Raw genomic sequence first — 19,815 nt, forward strand, 5'->3', positions numbered from 1 at the left:
AGATCTAACGAAGAAAGTAACATTATCTATTTTGACAGGGGAGTGAGGCTTGGCCTTAAAAGAGACCGCTTGTCTTAGTAGATAATTGCCGAAGTAAATCGGGAAAGGGCGGGGAAATTTACTCTCCTTGTTTCTTTGAACCAGAGGTAACCTGTGGACCCTTTGCAGCTGGGAGTCCCAATCTGATAAGTCTGGGAAGGCTCTCTGAAAGAGATTTACCATATAGGCCCGCGGATCAGATCCTTCTGAGCCTTCCGCTATACCAAAAAGTTGGAGGTTTTGTCTTCTTTGGCGATTCTCCATATCTTCGAGCTTGTTCTGAAGATTTGATATCTGTGGGTCATGTTGGTTAGTTAGAGTCTCGGTCCGGGCAGATACTTCCTCGATGCCTGCCACCCTTTGTTGCAGTTCCTCAACTTATTGCGTAATTATTCCAAATTTATTAGTAGCTTCTACTAAAGACTTCTGCAGTTGACAATTGTCTTCTCTAAGCTGTAGGAAGTGTTGTTGTGCTTCATTTCTGTGGTCAGTCAAAATCTGATCAAAAGATGAAAGATTACGTTCTGTGTTCCCAGTGTAGTCTTGGGCAAGAAGGACTCCTGGTGTACTTGTAGGGGTTAGAGGTAATCGTTGAGAATCCAGTTCAGTAATTATTACTGCAGTAGTAGCAGTAGAAGCAAAAGAGTCAACTAAAGAGATACCTGGAGCAGCAGTGGGTAAAATAGCCGAGACAGGTTGGATTATTTTACCTCCGGCCGTAGCAGAGCACTCTTAAGTGGTGTTCTTCCGTGGGGCTAGTACCTGAAAGGCGTAAGGCCATGTTCTTGACTCCTCCTTTTGTCTGTATCCACCTTCGTAAGGGACTTTCATCAGTAATGGTTTTACCACGTGGTTTCAGGACCGAGCTTGATAGAGACAAAACAGAGGTATTGAGAAACTTCCCTTTCTTTATTTTGTGTTTTGTTTTTGATTTCCCCTTTTTGAGACCAGAGTGTTTCGTGGGAGGGCTAGACTTATCTTCTTCTTCAACCGAGTCCTCATAATCATCAATAAGGCAATCATCTGTTTCCTTGCAGTTCGTTTCATCTTCGGTTGATGTAGTTTGCATGTCCGTGGGGGGTGACGCGAAAGTACCCGACCTCCTCCCCGTATGTGCATGCGTCTGACCGTCCCTTTGTGGATACTCAGGCGTTTTCAAAGTATCAATCATAAGTGTGCCCCCCCCCAGCAGATATAAAAGTCTCTGAGCATCCCTTGTTGGATAAATTAGGATCTATTTCTCCGTTGGCACTGAAAATATCCGATTGCTGATTTGTAATTAGCTCAGTCATTACCGATTGCATTAGTTGATAGAATGTCTTCCTGGTTGCTAGAAAGGATCCCCCTTTGGATAGTAGAAAGGGTATCCCCCGTTGGATTAAGAGGCAAGGCTTCGTTGTGTAAGGGGCACGTCGGGGACAGCATTGTTTCCAAATGTCAATTTAGAGCCTGACCCGCCCTGTATATCTGCAGAAAATAAGGAAGCTCGAATGATCTGCTTACCGGAGATCGCTGCGGTTTTCTCGGCTTTCCCAGCGTGTTCTGCTGTAGCCTCTGAGACCACCAAAGGAGCTCTCGCAACAATGTTTCCGCTGCAGGCTGTGTTCTCGGTAATGAGACCTCTCCCTGTCCGAGCTGATCTGTGTGCATTTTTCGGGGCCATGACGCGGGTATCCAAGACGCGCCGCGTTTCCCTTCCTGAGCAGAAGCCGGGAGCAGGGCGCACAACCAAGGGCCGTATCAGTCCGAGACCAGAGCAGCCAAGTGAAGAGTCAAGCGAAACCCCGATTACTCCCAGAGCGATCACCGGTTGAGTGAAGAAGAACCTCCACCTACAGTGACCCAGCAGGAAACGTAACATCCGATGGCCGGTTGAGAGTGAATATCAACGGGTAAAGCGGGTAGAGCTTTTTCTGATTCTAGTTCTTATGCGGCACTATTCTCTCACAAAGTGGGAGGGAGGGAGGGAGCATCACACAGCGCTGCCGCTCAGCGGCGTCTTCAGCCCGCCATCTTGCTCACCGCCCTCGAAGCCCAACGAGGTAACTTGTTCTTCACTACATCTTTGAGATTTTTCTCAAATTGCAACACTGCAGATGTAAAAAACGCCAATCTTATGTTCCTGTGACCTACTGGTCATTGACCTAACGACACAATAAATAAGGATTCACATATGCTAGCGTAGGAGTTGCATCAGATGCAAAGTCCTCACTGCCCCTCTAGTGACATTTATTTAGTTTGGTCATTGCGAGAATAAGTTACGGTGGCAAGTTATCAGTACCACAGGAGAGAGGTGGTGACATTGAATCCCTATTCAACAAGCGGTTATTGCTTGGGATTATTAGTTTGGATGCGATGCGCACAGCTCTAAATCGTGCGGAAGATTGGACATCCTTGATTTAAAATGAACTCTCCTCATACGGACTCTCAAATCATTCTCTTGCCTTTTTGGTTCTTTTTGCAAAGTTATGATTTTATTGCACTGCCTCACATTTTTGATCGAACAGTCTTGATTATTTTGTTTTTAGTTTACTTCTGCTGTTTTATTTTTAGGTTTGGCAATGTTTTTTTAAACCATTCCAAAATGGTGCCAACTCCTGCTCTTTTCTGTCTCTGGGCCTAGTCTGTCTTCAGTTTCTTCCTTTTCAGTTCTTGGCCCTTCTTTCCATCACCTACATTAACAAGCATGTTATCTTCTTACATTGCCCTTTGAAAACTCATTGTCCTGAAATGACTCCATGCTGCCAGTCAGCGCTACCAGTGAATCTCCATTGTTGGGCTGATTCAAACCCAGGAAAGGAATCTGGAGCTCAACCTTGAGACCCCAGAACACTTGCGTGTTTCCCACTTTGGGCTGACTAGAGCACCCTGTTGGTATCTAGCAGATTTCCAGATCAGGTCAGTGCCTCTCATACTACTGCACAGTCTTTCACTAGTATTGACCATTGCAAGGGTTTTAAGGAGCTCAGCATTCAATTTCTTTTTTTTTTTTAGGCCATTCCTGGCTATCCAGTTGCTTAGGCTTTTCACCAAGGCCCCCTCCGTTAGCAACTACATTACCTTTCATAATGTAAGAACGGTCTCCTGAGTATTGCCTATGACGTGTATAGGCTCCCTTTTCTTTTTCTTAGCCTCACTCTGACCACCCTTTCCCTATTATTGTTTCAGCTCTCAGGCATGTTTTCTTCCATTGAGTCCTGAGGATGATCCAGCCACTTCTATTGGGATTGAAAGGCCGTTAACTTTATAAAGGCGGACCCTATATGATTGCTGAGATTTTGCTGTAAAGGTCCGTGCTGTTATTGATATTTATTCAAGACAAACATTGGATAACTCTTTCCTTCAGACAACATTGACCCCAAGAAGCAATAGTTTTGTTGTGGCTTAAATTGTGTACATTACACAGAGGAGCAAACGCTCAAATCCTCAACAAACTGTTATGAACACGAGTCTGGAAAGGTCCAGTGCCTCTAGCAAAAGCTCCTCTCAAGAAGCTCTAATTGAATAAAGGCAATAATATCCAGTCCTAGAATCTCTGGACCTTCTCTTAATCCTCTAAACCGTGCTCTTATTGTGTTTGTTGATGCACTTGTTGTTCGCAATTTCTCACTTGAGTGCATCACCTTTTAAAGAGAACCGAGCAGGTTTATTTTGCACCAGTGTTCACTGTGCCTATGTGTCTACACATTTTTGTTTTCATAAACCCCTTTGAATAAGTTTTATTTGCCATTTAGTTATATGCATCTAAACTATTGTTACTAAAGACAAGTGTGTTTTTTGTTATAGTTATTACCCCAGGTCCCCAGTGATCCATGGATCTCTTGTTGAAATATTTTAGTGCATTGGGCAGAAAAACTGGAGCAGGAGGGTGTCTAATTTGTCTGGAAGAAGGGACCAATAATTTTAACAAGATTCTTTTTATTGCACTAAAAGTATTCCATATCTAAGTGCTTCAAAATGCACTTCCCAGAGCCCCCTACAGTCTATGGAGTTGCATATCTGAAAGACAGTCTGGATCCAGAAAGTTTTTCGTCAGCAGTACCCCTGCGCGTCGTAAGGTGGTGTCGTGCGGCTCCGCATCCGTCCCTGGCGTCGTATGTGCCGAGATGTGACGGAGACTACTTAGGCGGCACCCATGCATGCTGACGTCAGTTCTTTCTTATTACGCGCCAGCAAGCGCAGATCCGGTTAGAGCTCGTACCTTAGTCACTTTTTGACTAACTTTGAGACTTTTGTTTCCACTATTTTGAGTCTTTGACTCCTGGTGCCACATAGGGATGCTTGACTTTAAATCCTGTGGGGCCTGTCACCGTACGATGTCGGTGGCCGACCCCCATGGCGTCTGTCTCTGTTTGGAGCATGACCATGACTCCCGGTCATGTTCCGACTGTCTGGCCATGGCTCCGAAGGCCCTAAGCTGCTGGAGGCCCGGCAGTCGTCTCCGCGCTGTTAGAAATCCAGGGGTCAATCAAGGGACCGACCGCAGAGCAGTCATCGCTCCTCTGGGTCGAAGTCTTAACACTCGGAATCTGGTAAGATACGTCATAAGAAGTCGAAGAGGCGTTTGCGCTCTCTGACGTCCCCCTGTCGGTCTCCGGATGCGTATGTGGGGGCCTGGGGCACCACCCCCCTGCTGCTCTGTTGGAGCCTGTGAGTCCCGATGCCTACCCGACTCCGGCCCAGGTGCAAGATTTTCTTGCTGCCATGGACCGCCTTTTCAGGCCTAGGGCTCCTGCCGGCGCGCCTTCGGGCCCTGCGGTCCCACCTGAGGGGCCTCCCTTGCTGCCGGCTCCACTACCGGCACCGCCAGCGGCTCTGGTCCCGGCGCCGCAGGGTTTGTTGCCGGCGGCTCCGGCCCCTGTGTCCCCTGCGACTCCGTTCCTGGCGCTGCAATGGGTTCAGTTTGTACCACCTCCACCCTTGCCTGGGTTTCCGGACAATTTTGCTCCGGGTTGGGACCCTAAGTGGGATATGGAGCAGTTCACGGCACCGTTGGACCATTTGTTCCCCTGTCCCTCCCCTGCCGCCGCAGCCTGTGCTTCGGGCAGTGGAGGAAGGGGACTAGGAGGGGTCTGAGGACTCTCTTGCACGGCAGTGCGAGTCGGAGCAGGAGTGGGCAGAAGAGTCAGAGGATGCAGGTGGCCTTGACCTCTCCTCTGACCCTGGTTTCCTTTCTCCTCCTGCTGTGGCCATGGAAGAGGGCGCCACATACACCATGGAGCTCCGTAGAGCAGCTGAGGCCCTTGACCTGCCTACGGTAACTCTGAAAACTAACCACCTCACTGAAGTCCTTCAGCCGGAGGCAAGCTCTGGTGGGATCCTGTGGATAAGAACATGGCCAGGCATCATTGCCCGGCCCCAGGTGACCCTGCCTTTTAAGCGACCCACCCAACTCCGTAGAGCCTGGTCATCCAAGCCTCCACCTCCCAAAGCGCATTCCCTACCACCCCGCCGGATAAGGAATGTTAAGAAGCTAGAACAGTTTGGCAAGAAACTGTTTTCCTCTTCCAGCTTAGGGCTGCGGTTGTTGAACACCGCATGCCTCTTGGGCCGCAACTCTCACGCTGTGTGGGACACGGTTGCACAGATGCTGCCTCAGTGTCTGGAGGAAGTTCGGGCAGTGCTTTCCCAAGCTGTGGCTGAGGGGAAGGATGCAGCAAAGTTCGCCATCCGGTGTGGACTAGACACCGCGGACTCATTGGGTAGGACGATTTCCACCACTGTGGCCCTCAGTCGTCACGCCTGGTTATGGTCCACTGGGTTATCAGGGGATGTTCAGAGTTCCCTTATGGACATGCCCCTTGATGGGACCCGCCTATTTGGCGATAAGGCAGATAGTGCGCTGGAGCGCTTTAAGGACACCCGGGCTACGGTCAAGTCCTTGGGTCTCTCCGCCACATGCCCGGCCAGGTCTGCTTTTCGTTCCTTTCGTGGACACGGAAGGGGCGCCCGACACGTTCGTTCAGCCAAAAGCCTGTGCAGAACCAACCTCAGCGTGGACGTGGTTCCCGCTGTGGCGGGACAGGGGGCCAGCGTGTGGGACAGTCCACTTCCTCTCCCGCAGCATCCACCTCAAAACCTTCCAAGTCCGAGCTTTGGGGTGCACCCCACGCCGGTGGGTGTCAGGATTCGCCATCACCTTCTCCACTGGCGTTCTGTTACTTCGGACAGGTGGGTGCTGCAAATCGTCCGAAGGAGCTACTCCCTCCCCTTCGAGTATCCCCACAGCCATGCCACCTCGGTTCCACCGCATGTCGGGGATCACTTTGCGCTTCTCCAACAGGAAGTCACGGCCCTCTTGGCCAAGGGGGCCATCGAGCGCGTTCCTGGGCCAGAAGTAGGACGTGGTGGTTGTTCCCACTACTTTCTGGTCCCCAAGAAGGAGAAAGGGGGCCTGCGCCCCATCTTGGACCTCAGGAACGTCAACCGCTTCCTCCGGAAGGAGAAGTTCAAGATGTTGACTTTGGCTCAGGTCTTGGCTGCCCTCGACCCTGGAGACTGGATGGTAGCGTTGGACTTGCAGGACGCATATTTTCATATCCCCCGTCCTGCCGGCCCACCTGAGTTACCGGAGGTTCACGCTAGGCCTAGAGCACTTTCAGTTTGCCGTGCTCCCCTTTGGCCTTACCAGTGCCCCTCGGATGTTAATTAAAGTGTTGGTGGTGGTCGCAGCTCATCTGCGCAGATCAGGGGTCCCAGTCTTCCCCTATCTCGAGGACTGACTGTTGAAGGCGGGCTCGCCGCCGGCAGTCGTCTCCCACCTCCAGACTACAGCCGACCTCCTGCATTTGCTGGGGTTCTCCATCAACGTGCTGAAGTCGCACCGAGTCCTTCTCAAACTCCTCTTCATCGGAGCGGTTCTGGATTCGGTGCAGTGTCGTGTTTATCCTTTTGAGCAGCGAGTCCGGGATATTCAGGCTATGATTCCAATCTTTCAGCCTCTATCCCAGGTTTCAGTCAGGATGACCCTCTGGCTCCTGCGCCTCATGGCCTCCTGCATCCTGTTAGTGGAACATGCCAGATGGCATATGCGGGCTCTGCAGTGGGACCTGAAGTTCCAGTGGGCACAGCATCCGGGCAACTTGTCCGATCATGTCCAAATCTCGGCGGGCACTGCACAACAATTGCAGTGGTGGCTCACAAATCGTGATTGGGTCAATGGCAGATCCTTCTCCCTTCCCCAACCGGAGCACACAGTGGTGATTGATGCGTCCCTCCTGGGATGGGGCGGCCACTTGGGAGAGGTGGAGATCAGAGGCCTCTGGTCTCCGGGAGAGTCCCGACTCCATATCCAATCTTTTGGAGCTTTGGGCGATCCGGCTTGCACTGAAAGCATTCCTTCCCTCTCTCTGGGGAAGTGTAGTGCAGGTATTCACGGACAACACTCCCGCCATTTGGTACTGCAACAAACCGGGTGGGGTGGGGTTGTGGACCTTATGTCAGGAGGCTCTTTGCCTCTGGACATGGCTGGAACATCAATGCATTACCTTGGTGGTTCAACACATGGCCGGTTCACTGAACGCCAGGGCGGACAAACTCAGCTGCTGGTGCATGATGGATCACGAATGGCGTCTGAACTCTGGCGTGACGCAAGGTCTTTCTGCAGTGGGGAGAGCCTTGGTTAAATCTATTCGCCACCGAAGAGAACGTGCAATGTCATCAGTTCTGCGCGTTGGAATTTCCAAGGCGGCACTCGCTCGGCGACGCTTTTCGTCGCGAGTGGAGCTGTGGTCTGTTGTACGCCTTTCCGCCTAAACCACTTCTGCCCAGAGTGTTGAAGAAGATTCGGCGCGACCGGGCCCAAGTCATCCTTGTGGCTCTGGATTGGGCACGAAGATACTGGTATCCCGAGCTACTCAGCATGGCGATCGACTACCTAGATCTAAAGCGCAGTCCAACTTTTTGTTGGCTACGTGGGTGCCAAGAGGTCGGGCTGTGCACAAACGAACCATCTCTCGGTGGGTCGTTCTGTGCATCAAAGCATGTTAATCATTGGCTAAGGAGCCTCCTGTGGGGCTGCGTGCCCATTCTACCAGGGCAACGGCAGCCACTACTGCCTTGGGATGCGACGTTCCCTTGCAGGACATTTGTCAGGCAGCCACGTGGGCCTTGCTGCACATGTTTACCAAGCATTACTGCCTTGACAGTCCAGTCCGGAGGGACGGCTTCTTTGGCCGTTCTGTTGTCTGACTTTCTGGTGTAATCCTGTTCGCAGACCCACCACCTGGGTTGGTATTGCTGGGGTATCTATTCTAAGGTAAGGAATCTATCACGAACTTCTTTCTGATGCACAAGTTACTACTTGTGTAACGATATATATGTAAGAGACATTAGTGATGGATTCCTTACCGCCCCACCCATCCTCCCTGTTCTACAAACTGATTTCTAGGGTTAGGTCATCCTTTTCAGGGCCCTAGTTTCATGGCACCAGTGGTCAGTTTCTGGCATGGCTCTGCGTTCTTGGCGCGGAAAGTAGTGTACAGCACTGACGTCAGCGCGCATGGGTGGCGTCCTCTCGGCACATGCAACTCCAGCGACTGACGCGGAGCCGCACAACGTCACCTTACGACGCGCAGGGGTACTGTTGAAGTAAAACTTTCCGGATCCAGTCTGACGCCTGGGGATATTCTAAGGTAAGGAATCTATCACTAACTAATGTCTCTTACAGATATATCGTTACACAAGTAGTAACGTGTGCGTTACTGCTATCCCAGGGTCCATCCCATGTAGTTCAATGTGAAAGCTTTCTCAAGTGTTTTTGTTTTGGTACACTGTTGTACTACGTTATTGGTGATTTTCTTTTAATGTTGCAAATTGAACTTTTGAAGAAATTTAAATGTTGTATTTTTACTATTTTAGTGTGGAGTGTATCCTGAGAAGCAAGTCCTCTCTTCCCCATCTGAAGCCAGAAAACAACTTGGAACTTCAGTACATCCCAACATCAAACCTGCTGTGTTCAAGGACTTGCCTACTGATATTTAGATGAACATTATTAATAGTTTATTGTTAAGACTCTGGATTGTAAATACAGGTGCCTCAAACCATCACTTGCTGATAATGGACAATGACTCACAATTGTCAATGCCTTAAAACTCCTAGTGTAAAGTAATGATTACGCCATTTCAGAATCTTGTCTAATCAGTTTGAGAGATCACTTAGTAGAGATTAGTTCTACGTACCTGGCTTATTCTGTCTATGCAAACAATGTATGATAAATAAGTACATTTAAGTGCCAAATCTTTCCTTGTATACTGCATTAATACAAATATACTATTTGTAACAAGTAAAGCAACACTACCGTATCTTTGTTATGTAGTTGCACTGTGCCTTTAGATACTTGACATGCCTTACATTAGGAAGTATAGGATACCACTAGATCAGGATTGAGATTAAAACTTGGGTAGGTGTTACTGAGGTGTGTGTCTGTCTGTGTGTGGGTCTGTGCGTGTCTGTCTGTGCAAAACTTTCGTTTTCCCGCTCAAGCCTACACAGTGTTGCCAAAAGTCCAGAATTAATGCTTGTTGTCTCTTTTCTTAAAGAGCCTTTCTTGGCATTCATGGTTGATTTGTTCCCTTTGCTGTTCATTTGTCTTTTGTGAATTAATTTTTTACAACCACACATACTTTTCATTTGTTCAGCTGCTTCATCACTGCAGCTTTCGAAAGACAAAACCTTTCAGCAAAACTTCTATTCATATTCATCTTAAATTTGTGATTTGCTGGATGCTTAGTCTTGGCAAAGGTCTATCATCAAATCAAGGCCATAAATATCAACTTATTGACCCCTTTGAACTCTAGGCTGCATCGCTCAAATCCACTTTATTTCAATTCCCTACACTAAAAAGAGGGCTTGCAGGTGAAATGTGAGTGGTACTTTTTCACTGGCTCTATTCTGATTTAACTCTGCCTTTCATTTATTGTGACCGTTTATCAGCGTGCTGAAAGCCAATTTTAAATGATACTGTTTTTGTGCAGTTTGAAAACATTAATTTGAATTGTTTTGACTAAAAGCTTGGTAAATGTTTCAGTTGATTCACATATATAAGGAGAACTGATTTCTGTAGTGTAAAATGTAATCATTACTGGTCCTATGATTACAAGCAAATTTGCTACAATTATGCAAACCCCGTCACGATTGACAAAATGGAATATATTTAGGACTTTCAGAAAACTGAACATCGCCTTAAAAGTGTGAAGAAAACGGAGTAAGGGCAAGAGAAGACTCTCCAGTATTGGGATGGGGGATGTATTTTTTGTCACTTAGTTGATTCTGGAACTCTGGTGACCTTGCAAAGTGTGTATGTGTGTGTTTATGTGTGTGTGTGTGTGTGTGTGTATATATATATATATATATATATATATATATATATATATATAATTTTGGTGGATTAGAAAGAAATTGAGGCCTTGAAGCAGGGTTGGCTAGGCAAGTTTATTAGAAAGTGCATACACTATTGGCGTTCTTGAATATATTTTTATGTAACTAGATGTTTATCCTTAACTCTGTTAAAGTCCTCTCATATAGGCTATTCAATATAGAGCTATTACCCCTGAATTACTCCAACTGTCAGAGTTGACCTCTGACAGGTTGGGAGCTCTTTTGCCATAAAAACAAGATGCTGTTTTTTTTTTAGGTGAAGGTATATTATATATTCCATATTTATTTTTTAAGGAGTTGATCAATACCCTATAAAAGTCCCTCTCTGGGATTTGGTATTTTTATTTACCAAAGTAGCCGAAATAAACACATAATCATCCTGTATAGCGGTCAATAACCTACCTAAAGAATAATACTCTGCTGTCCAATGATCTCTCAGAAACCATGCATCTTTTTTCTAGGTAGTGGGATCACATTTAAATACCCATTCACAATTTCACGAGATGTTGCTGGTTAAGAGTAGTACCTTGCAAATCACTTAAATACACAATACATCGATAGGTTCGGGTTTTGAACAACTGATAAGACTATTGCGGTCAGTTAGGTAACTGTACATACCCTCCATTTATTTTTTCTAGGCTGTTTTGTTTGTTTAAAAAATTCTACACTCGGTTGCCAAATATTCAGTCAAAAAAATGTTGCTTATGCATACATGGTAATGCCACAGTACCTGCTTCACCTAAAAGTGCTGATAATTAATACTTTTCAGCTTGGTGTGGATAAATACAATTTGTATCTCAATTTAGAAATGTTGGTCTATGATTGATAGACTCCTGTGAACGCCTTGTAGAGTTAATGAATAAGGAATTGTGCCCTACAAACTGTAGTCACATAAAGAATGTATAATGTGTTTAATGCTAATCTTAAGTCTGTGGACACCTAGCGCTATATCTTGAACACTGCGTCTGGTTCGGTGCATTTGCTTGATCTGTAGCTCATATACTAACTAGGTAGCATGATTAGCTAAAACATTTAATTCAGACAGCACAGAAAGACAGAGCAGTAGTTGCTTCTCAATGTTTTCAAAATCTGTCAGGCGCCTCTGCATTCACTCCCACAATTTGACTTAGTGCGTAATGCACTGCATACAGCACAATTTAATTGGAAACCGGCATACAGCTGTCTCCTTCGATAGTGTTCAAGATGCAGACCAAACTAAAGGTAAAAATTGGGTTAGGTTATATTATTGCCTTAATATAATGGCTGTGTACCGGTTTTATTATACAAGAACTTCTTAGAGGTAAAACATTTACAGTTATGCACCGCATAAACTATTTATATGCCTAACTCTGGTTTGTGTGTTAACATCTCATCTTAAAAACAATCTCTATAAAGTTGCTTTACTTACACTAGTTTGTGTGTTTCTGTAAGTCGCCTGCTCTGTTTCTGGCTTTTTCAATTAAAATGTTCTCTATAGCCTCCAGTTATTAGGTTGGCTTTTCAATGTTAAGTCATAGTACTATTTTCCGTATATTCTTTTGGGTGATCGTGTTAAGAGCGGAATTCTGTGTTTCGGAAGGATCCCTGCAACAGTAAAAAAAATCTGTGCCTTATCCGAAAATACGAACTAGAAATGCCACATTTGAGGAGAGATACAACATGCTCTCCTGATAAAGAATGTCTTTTAGTTGTTTGATTTACATCAGGTAACTAAAATACAAACAATTCTACTTGTGCCTTCTATTAATTAAGAATTTCTGTGGCATGTTACAGCATTTTGACAAAATGTACGCAACGTTATATTAAAGAGACTTTGTTCCCTGGTTTCTATTTTTAACTAACTTCATGTGTACGGTTCAACACCTTGAAAAGAAAGCATTTAATATAACCGATATTTAATAAAAGTGACTAAAACATTCTTGCCCACTGTCTTTTTTTTTTTTTTAGTATGCTGCAGTTGATAATTTTATTGCATAGGGGGATTTTAAGCTTCAATTATCAGCTGATTAACATACCGTTAAACTAATCGAGCAGAGGCATTGAAGCACTGTCACAGAATGTAGAAGAGCTCAATGATTTAGAGTCAAAGGCCTTCTGAACCCTTAGTCGGGCAAGTTCTGAGAGAGAGGCACAGATTCTCAGTATCTCTAGCCCTTGGAAGCACATGCGCAAGATACTGCCATGAGCTCACTGAATGACTATGGTCCTCTTTTCTAGGCTTTGACTTTCATGGAGTTGTGTGGTGTGTGGTCGAACAGTCCAGACTTACGGTTTGAATGTGTTTGTGTTTAGAATGTGCAATGATAGTGTGCAGTTAATGTAGTGTCCTGTCAGTTTTTTTTTTTTTTTATGAAAATAAATAGGAATTTTATTTAGGTCAAGTTCTATTGCTTAGTAATGTTTCTTTATAGCTTTAAAGGAACTGCAATTAAATGCCATGAGCAAGTGCCAAAGCAAGCGAAAATATTATTCTGAATAGCATCCTTTACATGATCTTACGTTATAAACGAGCAGAACCTTGAATTTGAAGTGCCGAAGGTGCTGTTTTTGTGCATAAAGTAATATTTTTTGTTTTGATAAGTTTCACTCTGTGTGAGCCTTGACAATGGTGTGTCAACGGTGAGACTGTATGCCTATGCTTGTTTCTGGTTGCTGGGGCACAGGGTGCTGAAATGAACTTGAACTTTCCTGGTCCGCAGGCACACAACTCGCTCATATAATTGAAAAGGTTTGTGCACTCACAGTAGACACTGTAATATTCACAGTCCGGACTCGCAGTGCCTTGTGCCACAAGGGTACAGGCCCATGAATACCTTGCTTTTTCAGGGCACACAGCAAAGTGTTGAGCCATTCAGCGTGGGCAAAAGGAGCGCGAGTGCCCAGTTTGCATCTCAGTTGCAATCTGCAGTGCAAGCGTATCAAATTATTTGCTTGTTCAATGCATTGCTGGGAGTGCAGCAATGTTTGGTCCTCTTTCAAAAGAGGCTATGGATAGCTGCACAGGTTGTTGGGAAGTAGCAACATGCGAAGATTGTCAAAGCACAGGGAGCTGCTGGAAATGTAGTTAAGGGCTGAATAAGGTAGGTTCTCCAGTATTTGATCTTTCATAGATTCACATGCTTAAATCATCCCTGTCTAAAGCAGTAGATAATACTACAAAAGGCTAAAATGCAATGAACAGTCCCTGCAATAGCCTATCCATTTTGTTTTGTAAAAAAGAACCAAACTTAAGTAGCAGCCAATCAGGCGACGGCACCCTCTAGAACAATCCCAAGAGACGCTAGGTTCCTCAGATTTTCTATCCCACGTTGTGTGAAAGGGAGTCTCCATGAACACTGCTTAGATTTCTCTTCAAAATTCCAGATTTCAATTCGGCATGTCGGACTCTTCAAAGTTGGGTCTCTCCAGGTTGTGTGGATCATGCGGTAAGAAGAGGCTGCATGCTGAAGATCTACATAAAAACTGCATCTACTGCCTTTACCCTCAACATAAGGTAAAAGACTGCAAAATCTGTATGACTTTTTCTACAAAAACCCTCAGACAGAGAGGGTAGGTTATTGGTTTGGCTTCAGAGACTAAAACCTAAATCTGACGTTGTCTCTGAGGATGAGGAGAGCTCTACCACAGGCTTCTAAGGAAACATCTAAAAGGAGAGATGGACTTTTTGAATCTCCAGAGGTTTCCAAGAAAAAAGCCATAAAAAGGAAAAGCACTCCAGAACATTCAATGAAAATTTCAGTCTCTACAAAGCTCGTTTCACCGACAGCGTTCTCATCTGGGTCACTGTCTACACAAAAATCACCTTTGGGACATGCTTCACCTACCTCGTCGAGAAAATCTACATTGCTGACTATGGATACGCACCACAAACTGCTTATTCCAGACCACCTAGACGGAAGCACCAAGTTCAACCCAGGGATTCTGTCAGAAAGCAGGGACGACTCTTTGCCGCCTTCCGCTCTTCCCTTGTCTACTTCACTAAAGGAAATTCCCGTTTATTGCCTACATCAATGGCAGAAAATAACAGACAAATGGGTCATGGATATATTAAAATATGGATAAAATAAAATATGGATTACAGAGTTTACCTCCACGCCACCTCCTAGTCCGCCTCAAAAATCAATACCACCCCATCTTCAATTGCTAAAGGAGGCTTTGCTTATGCTTCAAAAGGGAGCAATAGAATGTGTACCACACTCTGAGAGGAAAACGCTTCTCATCTTTTTTTTCCTGATAAAGAATAAAAAGTCGGGAGAATGACATCCCATTCTAGACCTCAGAAAACTCAACAAGTACCTGCTGAAGAAATCCTTTCACATAGTAACTCTCCAGGAGATATTGCAGATTCTAAACCATTCGGATTTCCTAGCAAGCCTGGAATTGGAAGACGCACATTTCCATATCCCTATCCATCCTTAGCATAAAATTTCTACGTTTCTCTGTGGCAGGCGTGCATTATCAATTCAATGTGCTGCCCTTCGGCCTTCGTTCAGCTCCTCGGTTTTCACCGAGTGCCTAGCTCCTGTGGCAGCATTTGTAAGATTAAAAGGCCTACCGATCCTCCCATATCTTGACGATTGGTTAATGAAAGCTCCTTCTCTTTATCAAGCTTCAGAAGCCATCTCCTTCTGCCTACAGCTCTTCCTTTCTCTAGGGCTGGCAGTCAATCTTCAAATCTATTTTAGCTCCTCATCAGATAACGTTTCTAGGAGCAACATTGGATACTCCAAAACAAGGCATTGTTATCAAAAGATAGTTTGCTTATGTCCGTCTCCAACATCCTTTCTCTTAATGATTTCTTCTGCCATCCTCATGGTACCTCATGCTCGTCTAAGGAATGAGACCCATTCAGGAGCAATTGTAGATCCAATGGCTTCAATTAACTGGATCATTCGATTACATCATTCGGATAACACCAATCATGAAAGACTCACTTCTTTGGTGGCAGTCTGCCAGCAATCTCTCCCTGGGACTTTCATTCCTTTCTCCTCTTCCAGAGTTCGTTGTGACCACGGATGCATCTTTGGCAGACTGGGAAGCTAGTCTGCAAGACCTCCAAATAAGCGGAAAATGCAGTCTGTCTCTCTCCAAAATGCATATCAATTTTCTGGAACGAAGGTCGATTTTTCTAGCCCTCCAATCATTTCTTCCAAGGAAGGATAAGAGCATCCTCAGTCCTCATCTGTACAGACAACACCACCTGCATGCATCATTTAAACAAGCAGGGAGAAACAAGATCTCCAATCCGATCATTGGAAACTCAAAGGATCTGGGAATGGACACTGCAACATCACATAGCTATCAAGGCGGAGCATCTCCCAGGAGTAAAGAACAACCTGGCAGATACCTTCAGCAGGTTAAATCGATCACCTCACAAGTGGGAACTTAATCAACTGATTCTCGATCACATTTTCCAGAAAAGGGAACACCCAACTTGGACCTATTTGCGTCTCAAGGGAACCAGAAATGCTGGATCTTCGCCAGCAGGGAACCGCAGATGGGGACTTGGGGGAATGCGTTTTAGATGAGATGGTCAGGAATCTTTGCGTACGTTTTTCCCCCTTGCCCCCTCATCTCGAGTACTGATGAAAATCAAACCTCCATCATCCCAACTCACCCTCATGGGCCTGCCAACACTAGTTCACAGAACTACTCCTGCTGCCACAGTCCAAGCCTTCCCGTTTGCTAGTATTACCCTCTCTCGTAATGATGAACGAAGGAAGATCCTGCATCTGCGCCCAGCTTCTCTGCAATTGCATGCCTGAAACTAGAGTTCAATGAATTCAAAGATTTAGTCATCCCTGAAGACTGTAGAGACATATTATCCAGAGCTAGAGCTGAGTCTACTACTAAAACATAGACTAAAATGGAAACTTTTTTGTTCTTGGTGCCTTCAGAATGACATTCACCCACTTCTCCAAAACAAAGTTCGTGAAGGGATTATTCAGTAATTTCCCCCCCCATTGGGCCTCCTCCACCAGAATGGTGCCTTAATGTGGTCCTGTCTCAATTGTTGAAACCACCTTTTGAGCAAATTCACAAAATTGAGCTCAAGTTTCTAACACGGAAAGTGGCTTTGCTTCTCACGCTTACTTCTGCTTGGAGAGTAAGTGAAATTCAAGCCTTCACCATTAAAGAGCCTTACCTGCACTTCACATAGAGCTATGTTATGTTAAGTACAAAGTCACACACACTAGCCCCAGACTTTACTGGGGATGGAAACTAGAGGCACGGGGCCTAGGGACTAGCCAGCCTCCAATACGACATGTATACACAAATGGGGCTGTCCCTAGTTGGGATTCCTACAGGGTCTCTAGAGATGCAAAACCAGTGGGGGCATCTCACAAAAAGTGAAGGACTGGCCTCACACACCGCCTGGTGTCATGCTTCATCATAGGCTGTCCTCGCCCTCTAAAAATTCGTTTGATAGAGGGCGGGCATACACTTGGAGACAGGGATGCACTTCTAAAACGAAGTGGTGGTCCGTGAGTTAGTGAGAGGTGAACTAAAAACCATTACATTTGTCAACAAACTAATGTTATTCAAGGAGCAAATGCATGGTTTTGAAAGAGGTGTGCGGTGACTTGGGACCTTATTGTCCCTTCACCGTGCTAGATGTGGTAAACATGTTTCTGCTTAGGTGTCCCCGCAGGGTACATAGCATTCTTCAGGACCAAAAGGTTGTAAAAATGGTCTCCGCCTTTTAACATGCAGTGTATAAAGGATCTACCACTAAAGTACCGGGGGTAGTGAGGATCAGACTCCCCGGAAAGTGTAGTACTAGTGCGAGAGTCTGTAGGAAAAAGGAAACAAAAACGCATACATACTGAAAGTGTAAATAGAACGATAGCACATTTGCTTTTCATACATCACCACACTTACAGCGTGCATGGTGGGATTTAAGTGCAACACGTGTCATCACTAACATTCAGCGAGAAAACTAGTCCGCTTCTTACACCGGATTACTATCCTACTTGCTCCATGGGAGGTCGAGGGTGGAAGGGCCTACTGTGACGTTCTGAAACGGATAGGTACATAGAATCATAGCCTGCTGTTGTTAAATCAGGTCCATGATTTCGGTAAAAACACATGTATCCATTTAAAAGATGCCGTCCGGGGGGGGGGGGGAAGAAGCATCAGAAAGTGAAAAGCTACACTTTCTCAATCATCCAAGACATGCATACTCTTACTACTTCAGCGCTTCCAGCCATCTCATCTATGGTCGTCCGCTTCGCTTTCCCGCCGTTGGATCATGGTGAGTGAGGAGCGGGTTTATATACTACAGCTAAGTGGCTAATTAGCCGGTAATTATCAGGTAATTGGTAACGCCTGTCGCATATCCGGTGTGCAACCGGAGCGATACCTGGTCGCCTGATGCGCGTGCTCAATGCGTCCGCGCCTCCGAAAATGGGAGTGTCTGTTCGTCTCAGTTGGAGGAGCTCCCGTCTGTGCCTTTCTTTGGGCACGAGGCGAGTGCCTCTTCTTGCGAGCATGCGCAATGGATGTTTTTAGACAAGTGTGTATGACGTCTGCTGTGAATGCCGCATGCGCATTGCTTGAAACCATACCAAGGGCAGGTAAAAGACATTGGGGGTCCCATAAGGGGGCGGTACATCCCCAATAATGTGTGGTGGTAATTCACGGGGGCCGAGAGCTAGCTCCTTGTGTTTACTAATTTCTACTGAGAGACATAAGTGATATGAGCGTGTACCCGCTTGTGTGCATTCTTACAAAACCATTCTACTTTTTATGGGGGTCACTCAGGTGTACCACAGGTTTGTGTTACAAGGCTATGCTACTGGTACGGAAGTTGGGTGCCTATATTACTTGGCATTAATGAGTCCGTCACTTTTTATGAGATGCCCCCACTGGTTTTGCATCTCTAGAGACCCTGTAGGAATCCCAACTAGGGACAGCCCCATTTGTGTATACATGTTAAGAACAAACCCTAAGTTAATACCAAAGGTTCCATCTCAGTTTCACCTTAATGAGCCTGTTATTCTGCGCACTTATTTCCCTCCTCCTTCACCAGTGGAGAAATCTCTCCACTCTTTGGATGTCAAACGATACCTTAAGTTATACTTGCAAAGGACAAGGCAGATGTGCAGAATGGATCAACTGCTAGTACCTTATGGGCCTCCAAGACTGGGTTCTGCTGTTACAAAAAACTATTGCACAATAGATCGCTGCTACTAGTCCTATTAAGGCGGGTAAACCGCAATCAAGGCTAGGGCGCATTCTACAAGACCAGTTCCCTCTTCATCTGCTCTTTTTGCTGGTGTTCCACTACACAAGATTTGTCGTGCTGCTACATGGAAGAGTGTTCATACTTTCACACAGCATTAGTGCCTGGATATTGCAACTTAGAGCGAAGCAGCAGTGGGACAGGCAGTCCTACGTCCTCTATTCCAATTAAGGTAAGCCTCTATTATTGGGTGTTTTTTTACTTTGCATTGTGTGATGGGTGTGTGTGTGTGTGTGTGTATATATGTGTGTGTGTGTGTGTGTGTGTATATATATATATATATATAGTCTCCGCTCATTCCAGTAGCAGAAGAACCAGAGCCCGAACCACAGTTGTTGCAGAAAGTGAATTTATTTTCAGTTCTCACAGCCATGACTTGTGTCGGCCCCGTGGGGCCTTGATCACATGACAAGCTCACAGTAGGAGTCTAGCTCTTATACCATTTTTTAAACCATTTTTTTTAACAATCTTTTAAAGTGAAAGGTGCATTTTTGCGTGAGGTTACATAGACATGGATACAATGCCATCGACAACCATAGGTTAACCGTTACCTTGTGTCCCAGTATAAATAATGACAATAGACATTTTGTAACTTTACCGGTCCGAGTTGTTTTTAAACAATAAATATAACAGTTATCTGCCACGATCTAAACTCTAAAAAAGTATTGTCATCCGGATTGGTATCCGCACTGCACGCTATGGTAAAAACAAATACATATACAAGTTGTGCAATTTGTCATAATCTAATTGTATATAAAAGAATGTATTGTGTAAAAACCAACATGCCTTGTGAATACATTTGGTTGCAAAACTCCCCTGCGGGGTTTCTTACCAATAAAACCATGAATATTCATAAATTGCTAAAAGATCTATTGCCAGCAATCCATAATGCAACTTAAAACGCTTTAGTTGACCACCAAAGTGCTTGTGCTTCTACCATTTTTTTAACTAGTAAATACATGACTGCTAACCTGACGCATTTAGAAAAAAGTGCTAGTGCATGAAATGTTCCAAATACAGTGCAATGTGTATCTCACGTGTTTAAAAAAGCTAAAACTGTCTAAAAAACTATGTTGATAATATCTGGGGGCATGGTGCGTTCTAATCTTGCCTTGCTGTTTTTTGGAGGTAAGGGGGCTTTTATTTAACTTCTC

At 45.3% G+C, this 19,815-nt stretch overlaps 1 protein-coding gene across 1 annotated transcript in view; it reads left to right on the forward strand.

The window, feature by feature from the left end:
* The window catches only part of VAMP3 (vesicle associated membrane protein 3), a 289,917-nt gene extending 277,585 nt beyond the window's left edge, over positions 1 to 12,332 (forward strand). Inside the window, exon 5 of the mRNA XM_085604501.1 lies at positions 8,899 to 12,332. Coding sequence (XP_085460627.1) covers positions 8,899 to 8,915 — 17 coding nt within the window. The 3' untranslated portion in view covers positions 8,916 to 12,332. The remainder of the gene's footprint in view (positions 1 to 8,898) is intronic.
* Positions 12,333 to 19,815: the final 7,483 nt, after the last annotated feature.

The sequence above is a fragment of the Triturus cristatus genome, chromosome 1_2 (genome assembly GCF_964204655.1).
Source record: "Triturus cristatus chromosome 1_2, aTriCri1.1, whole genome shotgun sequence".
In the NCBI taxonomy this organism is placed as follows: Eukaryota; Metazoa; Chordata; class Amphibia; order Caudata; family Salamandridae; genus Triturus; species Triturus cristatus.